This window comes from Ptychodera flava, chromosome 4 (genome assembly GCF_041260155.1).
Source record: "Ptychodera flava strain L36383 chromosome 4, AS_Pfla_20210202, whole genome shotgun sequence".
Taxonomy (NCBI): Eukaryota; Metazoa; Hemichordata; class Enteropneusta; family Ptychoderidae; genus Ptychodera; species Ptychodera flava.
Window position 1 is genome coordinate 27314279 of NC_091931.1, and position 26285 is coordinate 27340563.

At 37.8% G+C, this 26285-nt stretch overlaps 1 protein-coding gene across 1 annotated transcript; it reads right to left on the reverse strand.

Moving 5' to 3' along the window:
• Positions 1-620: 620 nt before the first annotated feature.
• On the reverse strand, positions 621-25631 carry LOC139131335 (gem-associated protein 5-like). The gene is made up of 25 exons (XM_070697351.1): positions 25271-25631; positions 22840-23021; positions 22151-22332; positions 21028-21268; positions 20328-20487; positions 19241-19453; positions 18383-18468; positions 17577-17653; positions 16974-17110; positions 15869-15942; positions 15164-15402; positions 14441-14580; positions 13530-13701; positions 12528-12944; positions 10322-10441; positions 9537-9638; positions 9103-9240; positions 8689-8836; positions 8182-8301; positions 7357-7567; positions 6626-6788; positions 5619-5821; positions 4661-4823; positions 2225-3585; positions 621-1412 (listed from the first exon to the last, which is right to left on the reverse strand). Exons 1-25 carry the CDS (start codon positions 25565-25567, stop codon positions 1203-1205), a joined length of 5556 nt encoding a protein of 1851 aa, XP_070553452.1. The 5' UTR covers positions 25568-25631; the 3' UTR covers positions 621-1202.
• Between the last annotated feature and the right edge of the window lie 654 nt (positions 25632-26285).

Sequence of the window (26285 nt, forward strand, 5' to 3'; positions counted from 1 at the left end):
ATACAAAACAAATGACGTTCACGAAATAGCTGAAACCCCTAAGTTCACTTCGTACTGAAGTAGGCCCCGATGTCAGCTCATTGAGAAATGTGGTGTCATTCATTTGTTGATAACCAAAGTACAGTTTGTTCATTTTACACATCACTCTATTATTTTTGAGTCATGAACTTTATTGATATTCAACTACAAAGAACACTGTCCTCCGAGTCTAAATTTGCAGTAACGTCGTTCTTTTACCACCTCTCCGTGAATTTGAACTGCTTGTAAAACTTGGCAAACCAGTCTCTGTGTGAGTCACCATTGAAACTGATAGCTGCTGTAAAGATATAAACATACTACATAGTAAATTAGTTTACAGACTCTTGCTGCGTCACCTGCTGTTTTAGTCTGTCTGATGTTGGCGCAAAGTTGTAAAAGTTGACTACTAAAAGGGTAAATTGGAGAGCAAACTGACAAACCTAATTAGGTAGTGTATCAATATCCAGCTGTATCTCATCGTCAAAATCATTGGTACAAATACTGTAAGCTAGTCCATGATGTCACTCATTTGGGACCGCTGGTGCTTTAGGTACCAAACCACAGATAAATCTTAAACTATGAAATGAAAATAAATGACAAAATTTCAAGTTCTATAGTGTTTATTGGAATCTGTTAATGCAAAATATCAAACACATATATATGTCTGAACCATGCTACAGATTTCTTCTCTAGGCCAAAAACACAGCAATGGTAGTCTATTTAACCTGGCTTCTGTGGAGACAGTACTGTTTACAAACATCCAACAACTTCCAAGTTTCAGTTGGGGCAGAACACTGACCACGGTGATGGACAGATTATACAACAGTACATTGCAAGTGATCACATCTGCCACAAGGTTTTCAGTCAACATCAAATTAACTGGTTTAAATCATGCACATCACTGAGATTCATGAGTCATATGAAACTTGTCTTCTGCAGGTTCTGTTATAAAGCAGCCAGACTGGATTAAATTGCTGGATTATTTCTATGCTAATGCCATGGTAGTCTCTGTCACAAGTACATGGGATGAACTTTCTGGCCATTTTCAAAGTCTCCATGAAATTAAGATTTTTACAATCACAGACGTCAACATAATTTATGAGTCACACAAAACTATCATCTTTAGCTTGAAAGGCAACAGTTGCTATAACGACAGTCTCTGTTGCAAGTACCGTAGCACAGGTTCATTTCTGGTCATTTTCCAGCTTATCCAAATGTTTAAGAAAGAACTTGATGTCCTGACTGGTCTGAGAGTGTTTGAGCCCCCACTGGGCCGCTTCCATGCCACACTGGTTGATTTGCTTGTGTTGGTTGCTGTCCTTGGTGCCGTGTTTGTAGGTGCAGTAATGTACTAGGACCATTGCAGATTCCACAGGATTTGGAAAATTTAATTCCTGGAAAACATTGGATGGATAATAGCAAATAGACATTCAGTAAGAGATGAATGTAACAAAGTCCAACTAGTGGCAGATCATTCTTAAAATTCATTGTTCAAAATTGGACTTGCACGGGGTAACAACCCACTTTGAACTTTTTCACAAACCCAACTGTCAATCATTTGGCTTTGTTCATTCCATAAAAATTGACACAACACACGTACGTAAACAAATTTAAGAGAAAGATTGTGGATACAACATACTGGGCAGCAAAAAGATTCCTCTGCGCTACAATGCTATCACCTGTCAGTGTGGAGCTTGTTCTGAATGCACTGGTAATAGTGTTGTGAACTAGAACTACACAAATAGGTTTGTTTATAGGGTTAGAGACACTAGCTAGCATGTTTGCTTTTGATACAAATGCCTAAGGGAGAAGGAAGATTGATGAACAAGACCATGATCCAAATTTACTAGAAAGCAAGGGTTGCATGTGAAATTTGTTGAAAGTGTTTATCTTTAAGCTCAAGATTCTGAAAAGTGCAAACTTGTTTTGATGACTTTGTGCAATTATATCTGAAGGTCAATGTGTTGAAACAGAGGCCCTAATTATGTCTAAAGGTCAATGTGTTGAAACAGGCTCTGAGGAAAAAGTTATCAAAGCCTGTATCAATGTCAAGGGTGTAAATTGACATGGATACATAAATCACTCTTGGTTTTGATTACTAGTGAACAAAAAACATGTATTGAAATTTGAAAACATGATATACTGAGGTGTGCATCTCAATGCAAAAGCAATATCCAGAGATAAAAAAAAAATATTTAAATTTTACCTTCATTGCTTTTGGCAGTTGTTGCAGTTGACTGATGACATGAGTTTGTTCCTCTGACAACAATGTCATAGACACTGCTGGATGTGAGTACCTTACATCCAGTGGTAGCTCATTCCAGTCAGCTGGCAAGACTAGTTCCTCATCATCTCTGCTGTCATCGTGGCCACCTTCAAATTCTTGCTCTGCTTCGGGGTCTGCCTCAGCTAATGAGACTGTGGCTTTTCCATCCGCTGGGTCATTCTCTACCTTTGCAGCGTCTGAATCTTTATCCTTCCGCTGAGTTTCTGGAGTCTGACGATCACATTTGTCCTTGCTGCACATTTCAGATGAGTTGAGATTATCACCAACAGTATTCAATGCGCCAGTTTCATCAGATTGGGTATTAGAATTGTCCACTGTGGTTTCAGACTGCTCATCATCTCCTGTCACCTGTGGGTCTTTCTCACTTAAATCCGACTCAAGCCTGTCCGCTTGGCTGAGGACAGATTCAGACACTTTCACATCATGCAAAGTTTCATCTCTACTACCAGTACTGTCTGTTTGAGAACTCTTTGGCTCCTTCTCATGCTCTTTCTCCAGTTTCTGGGATTGCTCTTTTTTTCTCAGCGCCCGTTTCTGTCTCTGTTCCTTCCTGGACTGTTTTTTCTGCTGGGCTATGAGGCCCTTCACCGCCTTCTGGATGTACTGCAACTTCGTCTGTGATGCAAACTTTGCAGCATGCAGATCTGACAGAAGGGCTTTGGAGATTGCCTCAAGTTTTGAAATAATATGCCCTAAATTTGTTGGTGACATCTCTTTGCTGTCAGTGTCTTCGTATGGACCATGGCCTGCCTGGGTACCTGGTACATCGGAGGGAGTTGCGACATCGATAGCATCTCTGTGGCCAAAATCTTGCACTTCATCAATTTTATTGGTATTTGTATGATATCCATCCACTAAACCATCAGTACCTAATGTATCTGATGGTGATTTTAGTTCCACACTTTCAGATTTTCCATTTTGATCTGATGTTCTGATGGTACCATCAGTTGATATGCTTGCCTGCTCAAGCATACACGCTGCATCACCAGCAGCTTGCACAATAGACGTCAGATCTTCTGCACTGTTGGTACTGTGTTCAGATTCAGCGGATCGAACATGAATTTCATGGTCTCCTTCTCCCTTGGCATCCCCTGAGCTCCGATCAAAGTCTAAATCTGTTGCAGTCTTTGCCTCGGACCACCACATTTCATAGAGTGAGAGCAAGCAGTATTGCGCCCTCAGACAGTCTAACATGTACATTCCATCACAACTGTCATCACTGGTTACGTGTTCTTCCGAGGTTTCAACTGACTGTTGTAAGAATTTGAAAGTTGCAAAATCTGGAGAAAATGAAAACTTTTTACCATTATAATAGGTAACATTGATTTGTTGTGAGTCTTATGTGATGTCATTGTCTATTACATGATGGTGTATACATGTACATGTAATTGGCCAGTTCAAAGAGGAGTTACGGCAAAATTGTGTATGGTTGAACTGGCTTTTCAGGCTTTCAGGATACAAAATCAGCCACGGAAGGTTTTACCCTCATAAGCACCCTTCTCTAATTTTAGATTTTACACAAGGAAAGTATTTCAAGCTGTGGCAACCGGAAAACTCCCACAAGTCCCACAAGATTTTCTATTTTTCCGCAATTCAAAGTTGTTGATTTATACACAGATATACAGCTAGCTTATTGCAAATAACATGCAATAGTACTTTGATAAATAAAGTCTACTCTGGATTAAAAATCTGTTGTCAACTGTAATGTTGGAAATGACACACAAAAAACATGGTGTTGACAAGTTGAGCACCGGCCATTCCTGAATTATTTTAGTGGTAGAAAAAAACCACTCTCCTGTGATAATACATGACAAAAATACTTGAAAGTTACAACTCTAGGAGCTTCAAAGAGATTTATTTTCAAAATTGTCTGTATCTTCATACAGAGAAATAGGGTGACATGGCTTACATTGAACCAACAAAGTCATAAGTTAGTTCTGCTCAGATCCAGTGTTTCACTCCTATGGCATTCTTGAATTTTACCTGCTTATTATTTGTATTGGACTCTTGCAGTTTTACATTTCTGGTATACAGCTTATGTGCACCATCTTTGAAAACTGAATTTCATCCAATGGATATTTATTTATCTGAGAGAGTGCCAGTCATTTAGAATTTCAAATGCAGGAAACTTTGAGTTGTTTTAGTTCATCGATCACGAATTTGCAGGGTTGCCTCTGATTAATTCTTGCGTGTCAAAAAAAAAATGGATAGCTAAAAGAAAGATTAACACTTTCATATTCAAGATCTCTGCTATCTTATTCTGACATACACATTTAGCATGAAAAAGCAAACCTAAAGAATACTGACTGTACTTCAAAAATTATGGAGATGTAATAAGAATGCGCCAAATCTTACCGTGAGTGGCTACAATCCTAAACAAGACCTGTTCAATATCATAGAACCCTCTCTCATGACACACAGTTGTTGCTTGAAGCCAGTGACCCAGTGCTGTAGAAATCTGTGATGTCATGATTGACAGCAAAGCTAGTGTCATGTCATAGGATACATGTGACAGTATCTAGAAAAAAGTTGGAGATGAGATGATGTGCTGAGTAAGTAATATTAGCATGCATGCAAAATACAGGGTTCATACACGCTACATTGATTAAAATTCCTGGATTTTCACAAGGTTTTTGAGGTTAAAATTACCAAGTATCATTTCTACTATGTATCATTTCTATATATTGTTTCACATATTGCTTTTTACAATATCATGACAAATCGTTGCCATATTTCCAAAAAATTGTGGGTGGCTTATCAATTTTCCTGGACTTTCTGGGCCAAATCTCATTTTCAAGGAATTTTAACCCTTTCACCCCCAGTTCCCTGTATACAGGTCCAACTTTACCATAGAAAACTATGGATTTGGGAAAAACCATGGTGGTGAAAGGGTTAAAGGACTTTCCAGGGAACTTTATTATTAAAGGACTTTCCATGTGCATACGAACCCTGACAATAGTTCATTGCTTGCACACACTGCAGTGTTTCAGCCTGGACGCGTCCTTGCGACAATGTCCCCAAATTGAACCCATTGTCCTGCACTCTTGCATACTGCGGGTCATCTCAGGCGCACTCATGACTAGACTGTGTCGGGCGTAGTCTGCAAGTAATATCTGATACTGACAATGACCTTTGTTTTGTGAGATTATTTTTAGACTTATTTTTGTACTTCAGGGTTGTGATTAGCAGTGGCAGATCAGTAAAGAATTGTAAAAGTTTGAGAGTCCGAATATCTATCCCCGAGGCACATTCTACCCTAATACAGATTGTTTTGGAGTATCTGTGTTGTAATCCTGATATCCGAGATTCTTACCTCTCTCTGATTGAGCTGGCCTCCTTTCATCTGTTTAGTAGCTGATAGTGTTCGGTAAAAATCACTGAAGTCTTCCTTTGTGAGCTGATGATGATATACATGGCTCCAGATTTTCATTACATGGCTATAGAATGGTTCCTTGTTGACTGTGTGTGCGGCCCACCAACAGTGACCTTCTTCAGCCACCATCGATCGAAGATACTCTTATCAGCAAACGACAAATACAGAAATACTTTGTATTTCAGTCACAGAAACAGCACAAGGTAATGAACAGTGAATTGGGCTTCTAACTACTGATAACTTTTGTATGTCTACATGAGTGAAGATTAGGCGGCACAAATCTTTGGATACGAAATACAAGAGTCTTCCTGAGGGATCTTTAGCTGTGTACTTCATCCCTAACCCAAATAACTCCCTAGAATAATATTGATGAATACAAAACTCTGTCTGTTTCTTTTTATCATTACCCCTTATCCTGCCAAGTTCATATGTCACCATCAGGTCAAGTTTGTTAAAATTAGCGAAACACAGTATGTACAATTTGGTGCATTATAGCAAAAAATTGAACACTTGAAGGCCAGTGAAATCATAGATACATGTACTGTAAACATGATTTTTACAGATAAAGCAGCTAGAACATATATCAAGCCAATTGAGAGAAAATCAATAAGATTTTGGCTCAATACCGCTTTCTTTTGACTTAGCAGATAGAGAAGTGATACTGTCTAGCAGGAAAAGGGGTTACATATGACCTACATACTCTATATGTATAGCTGCAGCACTCTCTTATTCTTTTGAAAGTGCTACTGAACTAACTATTTTTTGTTTCAAATTTTCGAAAAAATTCAATCTTATAGTTCCTGTAGTAAATTATCAAATATGTGTGAATGATGTATATTGGAAGAAATTAAAATTTGCCTCAAATGTACACCACACGTTTTTCTATGCAAAACATGTATACAACATGTTACAAGCAAACAACAGGTAGCAACCCTTGTCACTGTTACCTCTGACAGACTGGCTTAGTGAAGCCATCCATTCTGGAATAGCGGCATCATCAATCTGCCACTCTGCAAAGTGTGCATCCTGATAGTGATTGGGAGATACAGACTTTGTCTTCAGCAGTGTCTTCACCAACTCTTGGTGTATGATCAGCTGCAGCTGGTAAACCTGCGAAATCGGAACCATACATCTTGAAGATTTTCTCCGCGTAAATGAGGCAAAAACAAGTACATGGGCATGCGTAGTCATGGATATAGACATACAGTGAGACACATACACAGACACATGCAAACACAAATGCATACAACTAAGGTAGTGTGCGCCTTGAAAGTGAGAGGCTTCAACTTTTGCTCAAACTTTCCTAAATGAAACTTTCAACTATTGGCATTGGCCAAGTCAGTGAATCTAGGAGACATTTTTAAATTAACTCATCTGTTCTAAAACTGTCATAAATTGAGGTAGGGGAAGGGGCACTACATCCAAAGATTATTTCAAAGTTTATTGCATTACCAGTAGTAGTGGATTTCATTGACTGGCAATAGAAAGTCTACCGGGTACAGCTTGACGCAAATACACTTACAACTTATTTTATGTCAATTATCGATAATACTATGATAGCTACAATAGCCATAGTAAATTTATGGCAAATGTAATAATTTTTAAAGGCAATATTTTGACAGACAATTGTAACATAAAGGATTGTAAAAGAAGCAACTTGCTCCTCTGAGTGGTTTACCTGGACATTCTTTTGACCTGACAGGACGTTGTGTGCTGTCAGCCAATCAGCATTCTCCTGGCACTGATTGGCACACTGGAGGGCCAATGAGCTAGCCTGCTCCTGTTCATTTGTGTACAAGGCCACCTGGCAAGCAGCCCTGAGACCCGGGATGTCTCCCCTCCTAGACAGTAATCTGACAGCATCGCAGGCTTGGTGAGCAGCCAAATAACTGACAAAACAATAAACAAATTGATAAATCAATAAATGCAGCAAAAATGACGACTTTTCGGTGACAGTATTGATATACTAACTTTCATCTGAACGGAGACAAATTGAAAAGACTTAAAGCCCCAGTGCTGCTAATTATATATAATTGCACCATTTTTATTTTGAATGTGAACCATAATTCCTTGTTCTTCTCCCCAAAGAATGTTGATATACACAGTATCCAGCTTGTCAACTCAGCCCCTATGGTTGTAAAGTGCATTGTTATTGTTGAAAACTGACTTCTGGTCCGGGCTAGAATTTAAATGTAAACAATGACCATGCATTTTACACATATAGACGCTAAGTTGTCAAGCTAAATAGTGGGTGTTTCAACATTCTTTGGGGAGTAGAATAAGAAGTTGCAATTGATTTATAAAATAAAAAAAATGAAAAAACCATCGAAAGTTAGCAACACTGGGGCTTTAATCAGTTATTCAAGGGAAAGAAACTATATCTTATGAAACTTTCAGATGTTAATTCACGAGTGAAGCAGATGGATTGTCTAAACTTGCATTTCGACAAAATCATTTTTCAATGATGTAGGGGATGGCACAGAAAATCATCATACACACTAACCATTTGGCTGCGAATTCAAAATTTCCGTCATTTTCCAACTGGCTGGCCCATGTCTGGTACAGTTCTATCAGCACTGGATCACTGGGAGACAGTCTGACCTTGGCAAGGGCCACAGCTTCCCTGTTAAATCATGAAAATAATTCTTGTAGCAGTCATGCAAAAATGTCATGACGGAGCTGTGATAGACACATATAATTACCAATGTGATGGCACTGAGAAAACAGACTAGAAAGAACACCAATGCTCTCAACAACAAACAAGAGAAGTGACATGTTTTGTTGGAATCTTACAAAAATCTTATATTTAAGTTTAGAAAAGTGATAACTATTATCACATCACACAGTATTCCCCAACTACACGATAGAAATTTCAACTTCATGACACGACACAGTGACACAACCAGACTTGACATGATCTCCTAACCAGAAACAAACATTTTAAATAACCCATTCCACTCTGAACAGCAAAAGTTACTCCATTTCCACGGTAATTTTGACCAGCACTCACTTTATAAATTTGTGTTCCTTGAGTACTTCTACAGCGTCATAGACTTTGTGACAAGCCACCAAGTAAGACGAGGCTTTCAAATAGAGTTCCTGTGAACAGAGTTGTCTAGCATAGGCCTCTGCTGTCTGCAACCAAAGATCATGGCCACCTAAGATGATGGAAATGATGAAGAGTTTTTACCAATGAAGAGATTTCCAAGTGTACAACTTTTTGAAGACACCTTGAACACCAGCACAGAATTCCTTTTTTGAGTATTTTTGAATAATGATAATAATGACAATTAGATACACAGTTCTCTTTTAGCTGGCAAATATGTTTAATTGGAGTTTCAGGTATCGAGACATAACAATTTCATGAATAAACACTATCATTGATTGTGGCTATACCTTAACCATATCACCAATTCACGCTTACCTAGAGGGGCCATTGACACAAGCCATTCATTGAGCTGTCCCCGTTCCTTGGCAACCTGTATGGCCTTGCCAATGTTTCCTTTCCAAATTTCAAGCTGTAAGTAGTTTTCAAGGTTGCCTTGCTCCATGTGGTATGATCCTGTGTTCATGATATAGAAAATGACATCAGCAAATTAACTCTTGTCAGTAAAGATGAAAAGTGTGCAGTCACTCTTTAATAATACATGTCATCTTAGGAATAATTTGCTGTGGTCTTCCAATTCTTCAAATCTATACAAGTTCAAAGCAATAATGTCTGAAAGTTTTCGGTAAAGTGAACAAAACATTTCTTTGGTGAACTTCTGCCCCAATTTTTTTTTTCACAGAAATATTAGATTTCCACGAGTCCAAGACATCTGAGAAAGAATTTGTGGATAATTTTTGCCTGAAACTCACCTTCTTCATTGAACAAACGGAATGCTGCTTTCCTGTCAGCAAACAGGCCCATATTACACTGATCAGCGACGCCAGGCGTAAAACCAGCCACAGTGTCTTCAGCTAAAAAAAAAAAAATCAAATCCTCATTTGTAAAATAAAATTCTAGTGCACATACTTTACATATAGATGTAAGTAAAAAAGCATATGGATTGTTGAATTCTTCCAGCCTTGGAAGGATATAATGACATCACTGCTGACTGAGAATGGCTGCGCTTGTCTCTCTTTAACACCTGGGGCTTTTTATCACCAGTGTGCATAATTTTGCAAATATGCAGATCATGATTACAATCCACACTAACTTCTCAGACACTTTAGGTGTAGTCTTTTCTGACTAGTATGCTATCCTGGTTATTACAAATTTGCTGTGTCCAGGGAAACACAATAGTTATCTATTCCTGCACTTTTCTTGCACATTTTTTCCTTGCACAATCATACATACTGTGCAATCAAACTGAAAATATAGATATGACCATGTAGATAGTGTTCCTCACCTCTGTTGATGATATCCTAAACTCAAATTCCAATTTGTGAGGATAAGGTGAGTACTACATGTATTTCAGTCAATTCATAAGATCAATGCCATTTTAAGTAGAATCCCTTGCCTTTAACCAGCACAAAACTATATACGTGCAAAATGTAAGTCGGAAGTAAACAGCGTAACCACAGAACACATTCCTGTTCAGAGAACTGGACATCTGTGATCTTGACCTTAATCTGTGTGATTTGAAACAAAGTATACTCACTGTAAAGAGACTGTGCTAACATCTTACAGTCTTCCTGCATGAAGTTTCTGCCTCTGTTATCCAAGAAACTCGACTTTGGCAGAAGCGACTTCTGTCTCCTTTTTCTCTTCTCAAAGGCTGCTGTAATTCAACAGTGTATATCTCATGACATTAGTTTCCTAGTTGATGTACTGTACTTTGACAGATGCATAAATCAACATAACCCGCCTGATGTAATCACTGTTGTTTACATCTGCAACCATGACTACCAGATACTATACTTGGTAACATGCTGTAAGTAATTGAATTGTTTTCCTTGAATATTTACATTTATTGTAAATTTCTCAGCCCCGGAAAATGCAGAAGCATCAAACTCATTATGCTAATACTTTGCTGCAAAGTTTCAAAACTTCCTATCAACATCAGATGCATTTCTTTTCACCAGAGATACATTTAACATTTTTAAAGTAGGCTATAACGATACAAGTGTCAATTATCATTTCAAGGTATCAGTGTAGTATGCAGCTCAAAATCCAAAGACTGAAACTTTTGTTCAAACTTTTCTCCATGTCCATGAAACTTTAAACCATTCTCTTTCAAAATCATGGATAAAAATCGAGCATCACTGTGCTAATTCTGGTATCATAGAAAAACATAAGGCCAAAGTCCCTGAAGCTACTATAGACATGGATACAAAATTAAGTATTTCCTGACTGTATGAAATTATCTCACTTAGGTCATCCTAGGGACTTGTAAACCAAATATTAAAGCTGTCTGATCAGCAGTTTTGAAAGAACAAGCAACTCAACAGTTGACAGAGCTCTGCCGTGTTATGTAGAGAATAACCTTTTGTGGCACATGTACTGATGAAGAAGGTGGATATCTTTGATTAACATTGTAAGTGAGTTCTGTTGAATAAGTTGAGACTGTACATACTCAGAGAAAGCACACTGAAGAGACAAATGTTTGAAACTTAAGAAGTTCAAGGTCATCAAAAGCATTATAAGGAATCATGTAACTTTCATTGCACTGTTTACACAGATTGCATAATTGCTATAAATAGCACATGAGGAATCTTACAGCCCAGCTTTACCATAAAAACCCTATCACTTTGACCACTCTTTTAATTGACCACTCTATTTTTTTCCTCAAAAAGTAATTTTATTTTATCCTTACCAAGTCAACCATATATGGAAATTAGAACTTTCTCTATCTCTATCTCTATTGACTATTTTGAGCAATTTCTTTTAGATAACATACAGGGCACAATAAATGACGGTTCAGAATATGTCAAAGTTGGGATTCAGGAAAGTTGCCTTTACATGTTTTAATCCTCCAAGATGGTAAGCATTTCACTATGAACTGTCAAAAAAAGTTGAACTTTCTGATAATTCTACACTAAAATTATTTTGGCTTTGATGATTCCAAATTATTCAATTATTTAAAATCATATTAATTATTTTTTCTGGGTGAATTGACAGGGTTTACACAGTACAAGAATTACATACAATGTAAGTCAATTTTGACCAAAAATGACAAAAAAATTCCTTAAAAATACACATTTGCATATTTCATCACAATTTGAACAAATCTAAGTTGGGTTACCCTAGGGACCTGTATACCAAATAACAAAGCTGTCTGACCAGCGGTTATGAAGAAGATTTTTTACCAAAAACACCTTTTTTGGCATTAATTTGCCTATTTTCAACAATATCAAAAAATAAAAAAAAACAGTTTCTCAAAATCATATTTTTCATCTACACAACAAATATCAAATCAGTAAGTACTGCGGTTCTCAAGATATTTGAGTGGACGGACGCCTCACAAACGGACATACATACATACATACATACATACATACATACAGACTGACGCCGGACACCGGACGGATACCCATCCCAATAGCTTCTATAGACTATAGTCTATAGTAGCTAAAAAAGGCCTTAAATTTATCAACACCTAAAATTCAAAATGGCTGCAATCCCTGTGCAAACTACAAAACAAAACTTGAATTTTCAATTCTCACAAAAATAAGCTGAGGAAAAATTTAGTAACTCCATGAGTTTTGAAATGTGCCCAATAGGTGGCAGCTAAGACAAGTATTGTTTAAGTTTGAGAGTCCAAATATCTATCCCCGATGTGCATTCTACAAACTGAACTAGAATCTTTATAAAGTATGTGATCAGGAAGCAACCATGACCTTGTACTTCAAGACATCAGGACATACCTCTTTTTGCCCCTGACCCGGTGGAGCCTGTTTCCATAGCAACATCCACTGTCTTTCTCTCCTTCTCATCTTGCACTTCTTTCAGATCTATCTGTACATCATCCAGTAACTGACTAGTGATCATGTGACTTTTATCTTGTGCCATGTTCTCTGTGACTGGGACATTAATTGTTTCGTTGTCTTGAACTTTGACCTCATGGACATTTGTTTGTGTGCTTTTCAACTCCTCAATTTTTTGTTCCACCAACTCTTCCAGAGTTTGCAGTCCATCATTTGATGGCGTCACTGATTGAGGGACGGCAGGGCTTACGCTTTTCTTCACTTCATGTAAATCTTTTGTTTCATTTTTCTGCTTGCTCTTGTTTTTACTTCTCGATTTGCCGCCTTTCTGTAAGAACAGCTGCGTTGTCCTCCTGCCTGGCATTACATGAAAAATGAGAGAAAAATTAGACTTTGCTTCACCATTTAAAACAACATGTCTAAAAGATTTACAGTAGCGGGACAGGGTGCTAAATTGGGTTTTGATTTTAGCAGAAAAGATGTAATAAGGTTTCAAGTGAAGGAACATAACACTAAGTGGGGCTTGATTCATTATGCACAATAAGTACTGGCTCCGGATGAAGGCCTTCAGCATACATGAAGAGGTTTATCCAGCTGATGTCTTCTCCACAAAGACTCAAAGTGAGTCAATATGTTAAATCCAGAATTTGCATGGACCATGGTACAAACAAAATCATGTGCACAAAGGCGCACAGAAATACCTGTATTTCCAGACGTGTTTGTACACATGCATTTGTTTGTACCACCATCACGTGATCTCTTGGGTGTACTAAGTGTGTAGAACACATTGTGTTCATTCCAGAGTAGAACAATTGAGGTTGAAACCCAGTACAAATATCATGATCAGAACAAAGCTACATCACATTTTTTTCACATTTACAGGCAGGCCATAATTAACTATGGATCTCGGTGGTGATAGGTATCAGAGGTTATGCGACTCACTTTTTGGTGGTTTTGTGTGCTCCTGCTGTGACACCCTCCACCTCTGCACTGTGAAGTCCTCCCCTCCCGTGTAGATTGTCTCATGGCTGGTACCGCTCCACACCACGCTGAACAATCTGCCATGGTGTCCACGGTAGTTTGAAATTGGCTCTCCCTTGCTGACGTCCCACACCTATGAACAAATAATAATTGCGTAAGCATCGTACTAAACAGAATCTACAAATCGGTGTCTCACTACAGTTTAGGGACCTGTTTCCTGAATATGGGTTTTGGGAAATAAGATGATGATACCCATGTGTATTACCAAACACTCATCAATCAATGAATCAATGGAAAGAGGTTACATTTTACTCTGATAGGATAATGATGCAATGTAAATGTTAATTATAATCGAATAGCAAATGATAGGTTCTGTAAAGGAGTAAACTGTTAAAATTTAATAGCCGAAGTTTAACAAACGGTAACTTAAGACAAAATTCTTGACAGAAATAAAGCCATTCTGGTCGACTCTTCAGAAGAAGTTTGTTATCAAAATGAATCAAGATCTACAATCATGATGTAACGTGAATTACAGAAGATGCTATAGCAAAATGAATATTCAATAGTTCTATCCATTAATTTGCAAAGAATATCAACGAAACACATGGAGTGTGTTTACAGTAATACAGATAATCTTTGATATTATTACTTCAATAACTTAAGATGGATAAAAGAAGAGGCAAAGGCATTCCATGAATCCTATAACATTCTTATGAGAAACATTTCAAAGTGCATATAAATATGCAAATTTTCATAGCCTGAAAGTGATGTTTCAAATGTCAAACAGAGAAAATTAACTTTAAAGCAGAGGCTATAGACTTTAATTCTTTAGGTTAATCCAGGACTATGATGCTTTAAAATTTGTCACTAACCTGTGCTGTACCATCATATGAAACTGACACCAGTTTCTGGTCACCATGGGGACTCCATGACAACCCAGTCACTCTCTGGGTATGCCCATTCAGGGTGCAATAGCTGCTTGTGATTGGTGTCCTTACTGGTGACCTGGAAACTGAATAATGTTTTCTCTGTTACATTTATGCAGAATGAAAATGCCAAGAACCCATATACACATAATATTTCCTGTGCAAAACATCTTTCTCATGGCACTTCATCATTAACAGTTATTGTAGAATGTGCTTTGTGAACTGACTTTCAAAATCTCAAACTTTTACAATACTGTTCTGGTCTACCACTTGTGGCGATTCATTTTAAAGCGCTTGGTGTAGGAAAATTTTTTTTGAAAATCGAAAATTTAATTTTCCCCATAGAGCTAACACAGGGATGGCGGCCATTTTGAATTTCATTGGTAAATATTAGGTAATTTGTTTCTCTAGTACCAAACTGCCCTGTGATCCCTGATTTTATTCTTGATTTCATTGGTAAGAGAATGATTGAAAGTTTCATTTAGGAAAAATTTGAGCAAACATTTAAGTCTTACACTTACAAAGCGCATACTACCTTAATGACTAGCACTGTTTGCAGCGTAATGCCTTTGCGGATCCCAAGGCTAATTCACCAACACTAAATCAAGCAACTACTAACTCTACAGCACACAAGGGGCTGTGAGGAAATCTCTGAGATCAAATACTTACCTAAAATATCAGTGAGATCATAAATATGAATGGGTGGATCATTTGAGCCGACTGCCAGCCAGTTCCTGCGATTGGATAGGTCATGATCGCTGGAGACACCTGGTTGGTGTTTCTGTGATTGGTTGGAGGCTTTGACATTTGTCCAGTCAGGGTACCACCTCACACAGTTGATAATCTTGTAATGAACGTGGATGGAACACAGCAGCAGCAGATTTGGTGCCAGAAAAATCTCCACTGAACTGTAAATTGAAAGTAAATCAAGAAGTTTACACACAATCCAATATCTTTATGTAAGAGCATCAAAAAGATTGACCACTTCATTACAATAGTGTCCACGATTGCAAAACTCATCATGCAGTTTGGTATACAGTCACCTGTAATCTAAATATGCCCATATATGGTCAAAGGAGCATTCCTTGGTATTCAAAATGCCCATGTGAGGTCACTGTTTTTAAAAAGCTGCCATCCGCTTAAAATCTGTGATTGGTCAGATTTTCTCTTCCCAAGGAAACTGAGGCAAAATTGGAACAGGTGACAGTATACCTTTAACTGCACGATGAAATTAGACTAGAGACAGACTGGTGAGATATGTTACATTTAGAAACAGTCTTTTGCATTGTTGAATATTCACTGGTAAGGACTTGAGTTCAAACAATCAAAATGCAAAATAAATGTACAAGAATGTAATCTGGAATAACACAGTACCCATCATCATTGCCAATGGCCAAAACTGACTCATCTGGTTTCCATGCCAACTCTGTCCTCTGAGGTATTTTGTGCTGTTAAAAAAGGAGGAGAGAAGAAAGTTTTGTTTTGTTTTTCCTGAAAGTATGAATATAACTTAATTGAGAAAATATGCTCCAGGTTTCCACAACTCCATATTGTTGTATAACTGCATTCAATTTCTCTAGTCAGACAAATGCATATACTCAGTACAAATCTTTGTTGGGAAGGACAATTACCTATGTCACTCAAGGAGCTGAACATTTTTTCCTCGTCCAATATCCAGTTTATTTTTGTCCAAAACGTTCATTAACGCGTATTTCATTTAAAAAGTGATCCAGGGTTGTATGTGTACCACAGCCATATTTGACTTTGGAAATCAAAATCCTCTCCTGTCTTTAATGGGTAGATCATAAGATTTCTGTTATGGAGAGCAACTTCCATATGATTGTCAAATGCTGAGAATATCCTTGGAGGCAATTTTATATTCATATATTTTTTGAAGTAGTTTTACCCCATTTTCAAACTCAATGGGTACAATGGAGAGGGTTTGAAATTCCCTGCGGGTAGAATAGAAAGGGTTTGCGATTGTTTTCTGACGGAAAGTTACGATAGATACTGATTCCCGGATGGAAAGTCCCTGTCAGGAATCCAAACAGTTTGAAGACATTGGTTGTCCTGGACAGCAAACTCTAGTAAAAAAAAAATTTTTTGCAACCTTTTCATCGATGAAAAATACCTTAAAATCAACTTTGGCGAACATTTTTTTAATTACAGCGTATCATTAAAGCCAGGCTGAGGTTACACTTTATGTGAGTTTGGGTCTGATAACAACTAAACAATGTTAACTCCATAACAGAGGGGAGTGTTTTGATGAAAATTCACACTGCAATCACTTGATGTATCCACTATTTGCACTAAAAAGCTCAAAATTTTGCGTAACCGGTAATTGTTATCAGCCCTGATAATGAACTTCATGCAGGCTCTTCTGACATAGCATTGTCAAAATATCTCGACCGATATCAGTGTCATTGTTTTCATTCTTTTTGGTTGAAAAGGGTTTTAAAGCTGAGAAATCTCTACTCACTCTGATGTCATTGGTTTTCTTTATCAAGTTGTTGATGTCTTCAGCATCATCATAAATTCTGTACGGATTGTGTTGTAGAACGATACCATCACCACCACAACTGTACACGTTCTGATTCACACCTCCACTTTTGCCTCCTGCGATAGACAATCATGCACAAACCAAATTATAGCAGTTATTGTAGAGTCCCAATTTCACCAAGTGTTGGGTGATTTGGAAAGTTTAATAAACAACATCATAGCAAACTTTGCATATGTTTGCAATCAAATTTTTTTCATGTAACCTAACTCACATCTATAGTACATGACACATAAATACATCAATGACTACGGTAATGGGTGCATGAGCTGTATTTGGTGTGAATGGACATCAACACAGATAAGTACACAGACAGACATAGGTATAGTATGAGGCTAGACACTGTATGTTCCTGTTGCCATGTACTGTAGCTTGTACTTACCGGTATATAGGAAATGCACAAATCATTTTTCACATGATAATGCTCCCGTGAAAAAAGAGGTAATCAGCCGTGTTTACTCATGAAACTGACAGATTACATTCACTGTGCTATGTATGTTAAGATACACAGTATCTGTGACGTACCAGTGCCAGGACAAGGTGGACCCCATCCAACGCTGTATACAGTCTTCTTGTGGTACGAACTTGATATGTTTGGAGGCCTATGCATCAAAGAAGAATTACATTTTTTCTCTTATAATATCCAGAAAAGCAGATGACGCAATGAAGGACTGGTGGCTTCATTGGTGACATGAAACTTACCAGTACCATACGGTAAATGCAAATACTACCAAATACATAAATATTTATTCTGTATGGTGAGTTTACCAATGAAGTATACAGTGAAACCTGTCCTTACAGCCACCTCTCTAATCTGGCCACCTCTTTATTAAGGACAGATTAACCAAACCAAAAGTTACACTTTGGATAGAATTACACCTCTATATTAAGGACACTTTTTCCAGTCCCGAAAGTGTCCTTCATAGACAGGTTTCACTGTAATTTAAGAAGACATTCAATGCAACATCGTCTTCAGAATCTGTTTGATACATGTATGTCTCTACCAAATTACCTAGTTTTATCTCTATGAATGCATCATTAGTATCATAGAAGATACAACAAATGTACTTAGGCACTAGCTTAGATCATACATTCACTATAGACACTGCATTTGTACCACTTCCCTCCTTCCCTGATATCTGTGATATGCGTGGATTGCAATTCAACAATCACTGATCATAAAATTTCAGCAATATTATATCACAGGTACAGAAATTTTCTTTCATCATTTATTTCAGAAGAAATTCTTCAAGTTGTGAAATAGTGATACGGACAATGCTTGTAATGTTTAATGAACTCAAAAGCACAGTGACAAAAACAGAAAGTCTTACTTCTGGGCAAACACGTCGTATATGCCAACTCTTCCATCATCAGTACCATACGCTAGGTGTCCCTCTTTGAGTGGGTGCCAGCAAAGCTGTTATACCGGTATAGGATATAAATAAAAAACCAGAAAAAACTCACAAAACATTACACAAATTGTTAATCCTACTTGTCATTACTTCCTTTTGTTTGTTTTTGTGGTCTGTGAAAAATTTAGACAACTGTAGATAGTTTCCTTGTTTGCAACTGTTAGACACACACTTCTGATATGGTTTGGAGATTCACCCCTACCTCCCGATGTAGAAGGTGCAACTTGGCCATAGAAAGCAATGTGACTCGGTTAAACCATTGCGGTAAAAGGGGTTTAAATGCACTGACCATATTTCTTCCTGACAGAAACATGCACACCTGTTGATTAGTATTGTACGGAACTTTATACTGCACACTGTGTTACAGTCAGGGAGATACTGAACTGTGTCAGCAGTGAAGGTGTACACAAAATACTGCACTGCAATGCAATGGTTTTCATGAAAATGAACTCCCTCTTTACACTTTGTGTCATGGAAAAGAGCAATACTGTAATAATAACAAGTGGTTTTTTTTCTCAGGGTAATTAATTTCAAGACAAAAAATATTCATATTTTCAAAACAAAAATTTCTCAAGATTTTGTTTTCTAATTAGGTTCTTAGCCAATGCAATTTAACTACTAACACTTTCTCCCTTCCAATTCTTGAAACTCTTAGCATAGTGGCACAGTAATAGGAGTTGCTTATGTATGCAAATCAAATTATGATGACTCAAAGTCAGGGGAAAATATTTGTACATTACACATTGTGGTTTCTGTACACTTGCTCAATGTACTCACAGCAGTGACTTTAGACCTGGTACCCTGCCACAGCACGGTGACATGGTACGCGTTGACGGGAGATGACGTGTTCCAGATACGGATCATGTTGTCGCCGACGCCGACAGCCAGCCTGCCGGCATCAATGGGTGATGACACCATACTGTACACATAGCCACCAAGTGTCGGAACACAGTACACCGCTTTGGATGATGTAAGGTTCCACAGAATAATCTGTCAATGTAATGATACATGTCACTAAGAAACGCTTCAGAACCATTAACATTGATGGTGTTTGTACCTTAGAAATGTTTATAATTCTACACTGAACTAAATTTTGACATTAATAAATGTGAACTGATACTCAGCTGTACAAAATCGCTTGCAAACATGTTTCATCCCTCTCAACCTAAGATTTTGGTTCAATCCCACTGTTTCAAATGGTATGGCTGAACCAATAGACAGGGAATGGGGGTGGAAGAGTTAATCATTCAGACTGGGTAAGTCCACAATAAACCAACGTGTAGGTATTTCATCAATTCTGGAAACACATTTGGCAGGTTGGAAACTTGTTCATTTTCAACCTGAAGAAATGTGTATAATAAGCAAACTTCCCAATTTTGCAAGAATTTTTATACAGAATATTTTTACTACTAGCTGATTTGAAATAACGCAGGTATCTTTGATCTATAGAACATCGTGCAGCTTTTCTCAGCAAATAGAAGAATGGCACCCCATCTATTGTACCCTGCTATATTGTCATGGGAAGAACCAGAAACATAGGCAATGATATTTCGAAGTACCTAGGTGATGTGTCTCTAATTATATGTAATGTGTCTCTTTGCACACTCAATGACTATTATTCTTACAACTGCTGAATCAGAAAAAACGATTCAGTGTTTCTTCACCGTGATGGTGGCATTTTATTAAAACGTATGCATGCTTTCTTTATATTTTAGCAACAAAATCACAACACCTGTCTTCTTACTGCACATTTTTTGGTTTTAAATGTCTAAGCACTTATATTTTCAAGGCCTACACTGAAAATTCAGCACTTGCTGATACTGTGTTCTGTAAAATCATGGCTGTAACAGTCAAGTGTCAGTACCTGTCTATCCATGGACATTGTGATCACTGAGTTAGAGTTGGTATCTCCGCCGTGCAAAACAGTGAAGATGATTCTATTGTGTCCCCTGCCATCTCCTTGTCCAATCAACCTCCATTTCTGCTTGCCAGGTTTACATATGTCCCAGAACAGTAAGTCACCTCTGAAGGGTATCAAAAGATTTTGAATGAATGTAAACAAATCAAATATTTGTTTCTTATCAGACTATGATATCTCTTATATATCTCTAATGTGGATCATCTTGCAGTGAATGTAAAAGTATATTTACAGTGATATGCAAATTGACATTTGATGAAAAAGAATGATGAGAAAAATGGGATTTATAAATACAAACAATGATGGTAAGTGTAACCGTGGTTCTAAAATTTCTACCATAGACAAGGTAATGATGAGAAACACGACAAGGGATTTCCAAAAGGCATTTGAACGGCACAACCTCCCAGCAGACTTTACAATCAATAATTTAAAACTCGTCTACATTCTAATAATGGTAAAAACCAAGACCTAAGGTGCAATTACCAGATAAAATAATGCTTATAATTGTAAACTTTGATGGAAGATGTTTTTGTCCAATTGATACAGTGAAACAGAGAAATAATTGCCAATATTTATGCTAACACTTGACAGGCCTTGACAATTCTTTTTGAGATGCAATAGACAGAGCAGGAAGTCGCAATCTTACCCATGAGAGCTGGATACAATCTCTCTCGGTTTGTTCTTTGGCCAGTAGAGGGCCACCCACACCCTTGCCTTGCTTGTGTCATCCATCTTTCCTTTGAAACCACTGGCCTTGCCGGGCAGCTTCAGGGTCAACACAGCCTTGCCCTTGGACACACTCCAGAAACGTATGGTTCTGTCTCTGCTGCCAGAGGCTAGGAGACACCCGCTGGTGGATGCAGAATCACTGGTGTCATCTTCAATCTCTGTCAATTGTGTTTGATGCGGGGAAAAAAGACATCCATCATGAAATGTGGAAAATATCAACTGTCATATGAATGATGATTGTGCCAGCAGTACGGTAATTGTAAAGTAAAACACTGACACCTGACAGAGGAGTATTCATTAATATGGTTGTTGCACCTCTTCCACCGCATTTTCGAACAAAGTATTGCTCTCTTCAGGAAAGATAGACCTTTGTGAAAGCAAAATTCGGGTAAGAGGGTTAATGACTTATTTAGCAGCCAGACACTTGTCATCTTGGTATTTAATGGGAAGATATGTGACAGATGTTGCTCAAAATGTGACTTCTACCATAGTCTAAAGAATTGAAATATGCTTTTCAGCGGGAGCAGTGAAACTATTCATGCCACGATGGCATTCAGCTTTCCCTTACTCACAAAAGAAAAGCAGCATTTTTTTACACAAACAATATAAAGAAGGGTAGGAAAATTGCTAAGTACACAAAATGCATCATGAAAGATACAAGTACTGCCTTTCTATATGTAAGTTATACATGCAATGTACGGTATGCTGGCATTGATTCTGACTGCATGTTTGTTTCAATACAGTGCACCATGTGTGCAATACAGGCTATTGCGTGATAAAATGCCAGACACAAGTTCTGTTTTATTCCCGTGTTTATAGCTGTCGTTCGTGGTCAGATCTCCTGGCATGCGATTTTTGCGGTTTCCATCACAACATTGGTGTTACAATACTACTGTTTTCTTTCTTCTTGTGCACGCAATTTCCAAAAGTCCTACACAGGAAATACAAGAAAATCATCATTTTTGCTTTTGCATCTCAATGACAAAAGTGTAATAGCATTTAGAATCAGCCTTTTCAACAAATGATAAAAACATGTTTACCATCTGACTCATCCGGTTCCAGTTCAGCACCGTCTGTCAGCTTCTCTTTCCGTTTGATGATGTCTTCACCAGTGGTTGGTGACCAGGCCAGTGAGTGGATCTCATCATCGTGTCCTCGTAGTTTGTGAATGATGCTGCCACCATTTGAAATGTCAATCAACAGGATATTTCCTTGCTTGTATCTGAAACGAAACAAATATGTGCAACATGTCCTTTATTGTTTTTTGTCTCGACAAAGAAAAGAATGGTGTAGATGCTCAGGGTGAACAAATCCAGCAGTGTGCAGCCTTAGACAATCATCATTTGTACAATTATGGCCATTCTACTGGGCAAAAGGAGCAAAACAATATGATGTGAGTTTATTTCAGCCCACCTGACTTCTCATTCAAAATGCCTTTGCTAACCAACATTCACAGAAATAGCAATCTTTATGCTCACTTTGACATATCAGTGTGCTGTAATGTACATGATGAGGACGGTTTCAGAGTATTAGAGGTTCACTGATATTCCATTAACAGCAAGCAATCCAAAAAAATATCCAATAAATGAATAAACAAACAAAAACAAATGATAAATCTGGTATTTTTGCTGAACACAAAAGAAGATTCACTGAGCATTATGTACAGTACCTAATCATAATAATAATTGATATAGATCAGTCATGGCAAGATTGACCAGAAAAAACTCACCCAACAGCACAGTGCTTGACATCATGGGGACTGCATGCGATGCAATATATGTAGCCATAATCTGGAACAATTTGTGTGGATTCATTAGTTGTGTAGTTCCAACAAATGATGGCTCCCTTCTCATCTCCTGATATGACGAGCTCTTTGTCCAAAACCGACCAATCAAGACTAGTGATCTTGTTCTGCATACAAAAACAACATAGAAAAAAAATACTGAGTTACATCTGTTGTTGATGTGTGATCTATATTTGCAGATTTTGAATGGCAGCTGTCAATACAATGTGATAAATCAATAAAGTGACTGTGTGTTTTTGTAAACAAACTCTGACTGTCTATTTAGCACCAACAGCGCACAAAAAGAACATGTTTTGGATGTAACTTTGTCAAGAGAATAGTAGGTTTCAAACTGTGAAGTTATTTTGTAAATAATGCTGCATTACTTGTCTACGCACTATTGTATATTCATGGGTAAAGCCACATTAGCGTAGCCTTCATTGCTATTACCTGGAGTGCCTGTAGGCAACTTTGTACATCATTTCTGAACAGTGTGCCCATACAGTGTGCAAACATACTGGACATATAAATGTGTCAGCAGATGGTGTTGCAACTGGGCACTTTTACCACCTGTAGAGTTGTGATTGTACATGGTTCCACCGACACATTTGCATTGTTTTTTTTTTTTAACCATTACGGTTTCTAGGTAAATAAAAGGTTTGTGGTTGCCCAAAGGTCTTGATACCGTATCACATTCAAGTAAAGTATAAAAACATTACACTGCCAACCAATGGTGGTTTCAGATTAACCGGTATGTTGGGCAAAGAGGTTTTGATGTGAGGTGGTACTTTGGGTGACTTGTTGAAGGAACAGGCAATGCTTTGGAGGTGGTTTTGGTACAAAACATTGTTTTGAACATTGTAAACATTGTTGTAAAGTGTCTTGACCTCACATGGTTGTGGCAACTCTCAATACAGTTATATTCTGAGAGTCTGTGGAAAGGTTACTACTTGTTAGCCCTACGTCACAAGTGCTTGGCTATTGGCTACCTATGGCGTAGCTAATTGCCGAACACTCGCAGGTTACATGTAGGGCTACTACTGGGTACTGGATACAGCTGCAGTACTGTGCTACGGCTTTTGCCCAGGGTTGTGTCTTGGATGGGGGTTTTGTCGTCCAACCCACAACAATTTGGGCAACTTTGGGCTACTACTGCTAATTCGTGTGGTACCAAAATTCTCAGTCTTGACCCTCTCTACCGTTTCTGTATACGGTTACGTTTTGGGCAACCCATGGAGGTAGAAAAACGTCCCTTGTCCTTGTACATTACCATTTGGTTACCGTACACTAAAACTACAGTAGGGTGACCGGACGAGAGGCCCTCCTATTCCCTACAATGGGGCTGACACGAGTTTTCTGAGAGTGAATGCTCGAAATCGAAGGCTTAAAGGGGGACCCAGGTAGTGATAAATTGTACAAATTCACCTTAAGTATGCAGCAGTTGTGCACATTTATGTCTGTGAACAAGGTAATGACGTGAAAATCTTGAAGTTTATGAACACATTTTGTCAACAAACATCAGAAGTCGCTATGAGAGATCGCGTGAACGGAAACAGTTGTATTTCACAGTGAATGTTGTGAAGACTAGGAAGTCAAGATGAGTGCAAAAATTTCCTAAAAAGGTCTTTTTTCTTCCGAGAAACTGCTGACGAAATTTTTACTTTGAAACGGCTTTGACTTTTGGCATCATTTTCCAAGAAGGGAAGGAATGGCCATGCGGGCAAATTGTACCTTAGATATTTTTCTACTTGTTTCGTGCTCTAAAAGGCTCTGCTATGCAGCGCAAATTAGCGCTCACGTTTTCCCAAAGCAGGAAGTAAGGTTCGCAATAGTGCCGTACTTGAACAACGTGCTTTTTCACCCGTGCGCACCTGTCTCTGACCAGAAACAATGGCTTGTATCCATGATACTTGAAACACAAAGGTCAGCGTGAGGACAATCTTCCATTTTCTTTCACTGGACTTATCAACCTATACAATATTCTCACAGAAATGATTTGGAAACTATCAATGCACCTTTCACCTGACTCATTATTGTACAGTTAGTCATCTTTGAGCCATTTTAACAATATTTGATCCGATTTTTGGTCACACTGTCTCATTATTCCTCATTACAATATTCTCAGGGAAAGAATTTGGAAACTTTGATTTTCCAGAGGCTGCCAAATTGTGATCATGCTAATAAGCCAAATTATTTTTTCAGATTTGGACTTTGTACTAACACTTTCAACAGGTGCCATCAAGATTTTGGCAAAAAATCCCAAGTTTTAAAAATCGTCCGGTCACCCTAACTACAGACACTAGACAGGTTCCTGAGTACAATATTTATGCTCTGAGATTCCGGATCTTGGTTAAACGACGTATATTGATCTTTGTACCTGATGCAGTCGATGCTCATTCAGTACAACTGCTGCTCTAGAGTCCCAGAGTTTCACGAAGCAGTCGTCTGCTGCAGTGCAGCACAACGTGCCATGGCCGCTGTGCTTGCAGAACACCACACTTGTCACTTTGTCAGTGTGACTCGTCAACGTGCCGACGTAGGTCGGTGGGTTCGCCCGAGTGTTCAGCAGATATACTGCACTCTTGGCTCCAAAGGCTAAGTCACCATGCTCATTTGTATCTCCGACTTTGCTGCAGTACCAATTTGGCGAAGCTGGTAGAATGTTGTCCGTCATTGTCGAGTGTCAATGTGGTAAACGTAGTTTATTCGCACATCTCATGGAGGCAGCCATGTTGTTGCAATATGTCAAATTGATTTGTACCACATAACCTGTAACATATAGCGCCCTCACAGTCTTGGTAGAAGTTGCGGTAGGTTGAATTTTTGCCAAAAGTGGAGATTTCACTCAATCAAGTGAAAACATTTCAATGCAATATAGAAAAAATATTGTGACCACTGTTTCGCTAGGATTAAGCATATACTGATAATTTAAAACTAATTTCAACCGAACAGTGACATAACTAAATTCATTGTATTATTCCTTGGATTAGCACAAACAGTTCTGATGGAATCGTGTGCATTTATTCTTAATCAACATTTTACTAATACTTTTATTTATTTATTTATTTATTTATTTATTTATTTATTTATTTATTTATTTATTTATTTATTTATTATTTATTTATTTATTTATTTATTTATTTATTATTCATTTATTTATTTATTTATTTATTTATTTATTTATTTATTTATTTATTTATTTATTTATTGTGTACGAAGCTGCATTCTAGCATGTAGTAGTAATGATCAGAAGACTACACGTACAAAGGGAAAAAGTAAAATGGGGTGAAATTTAAATGTTTTCTTCACCATCAATTTTTAGATGGAAATTTTGTACTCTCGGCTTCATTTTTAAACTACATCGCACGAAATTACATCTTATTATGTTGACT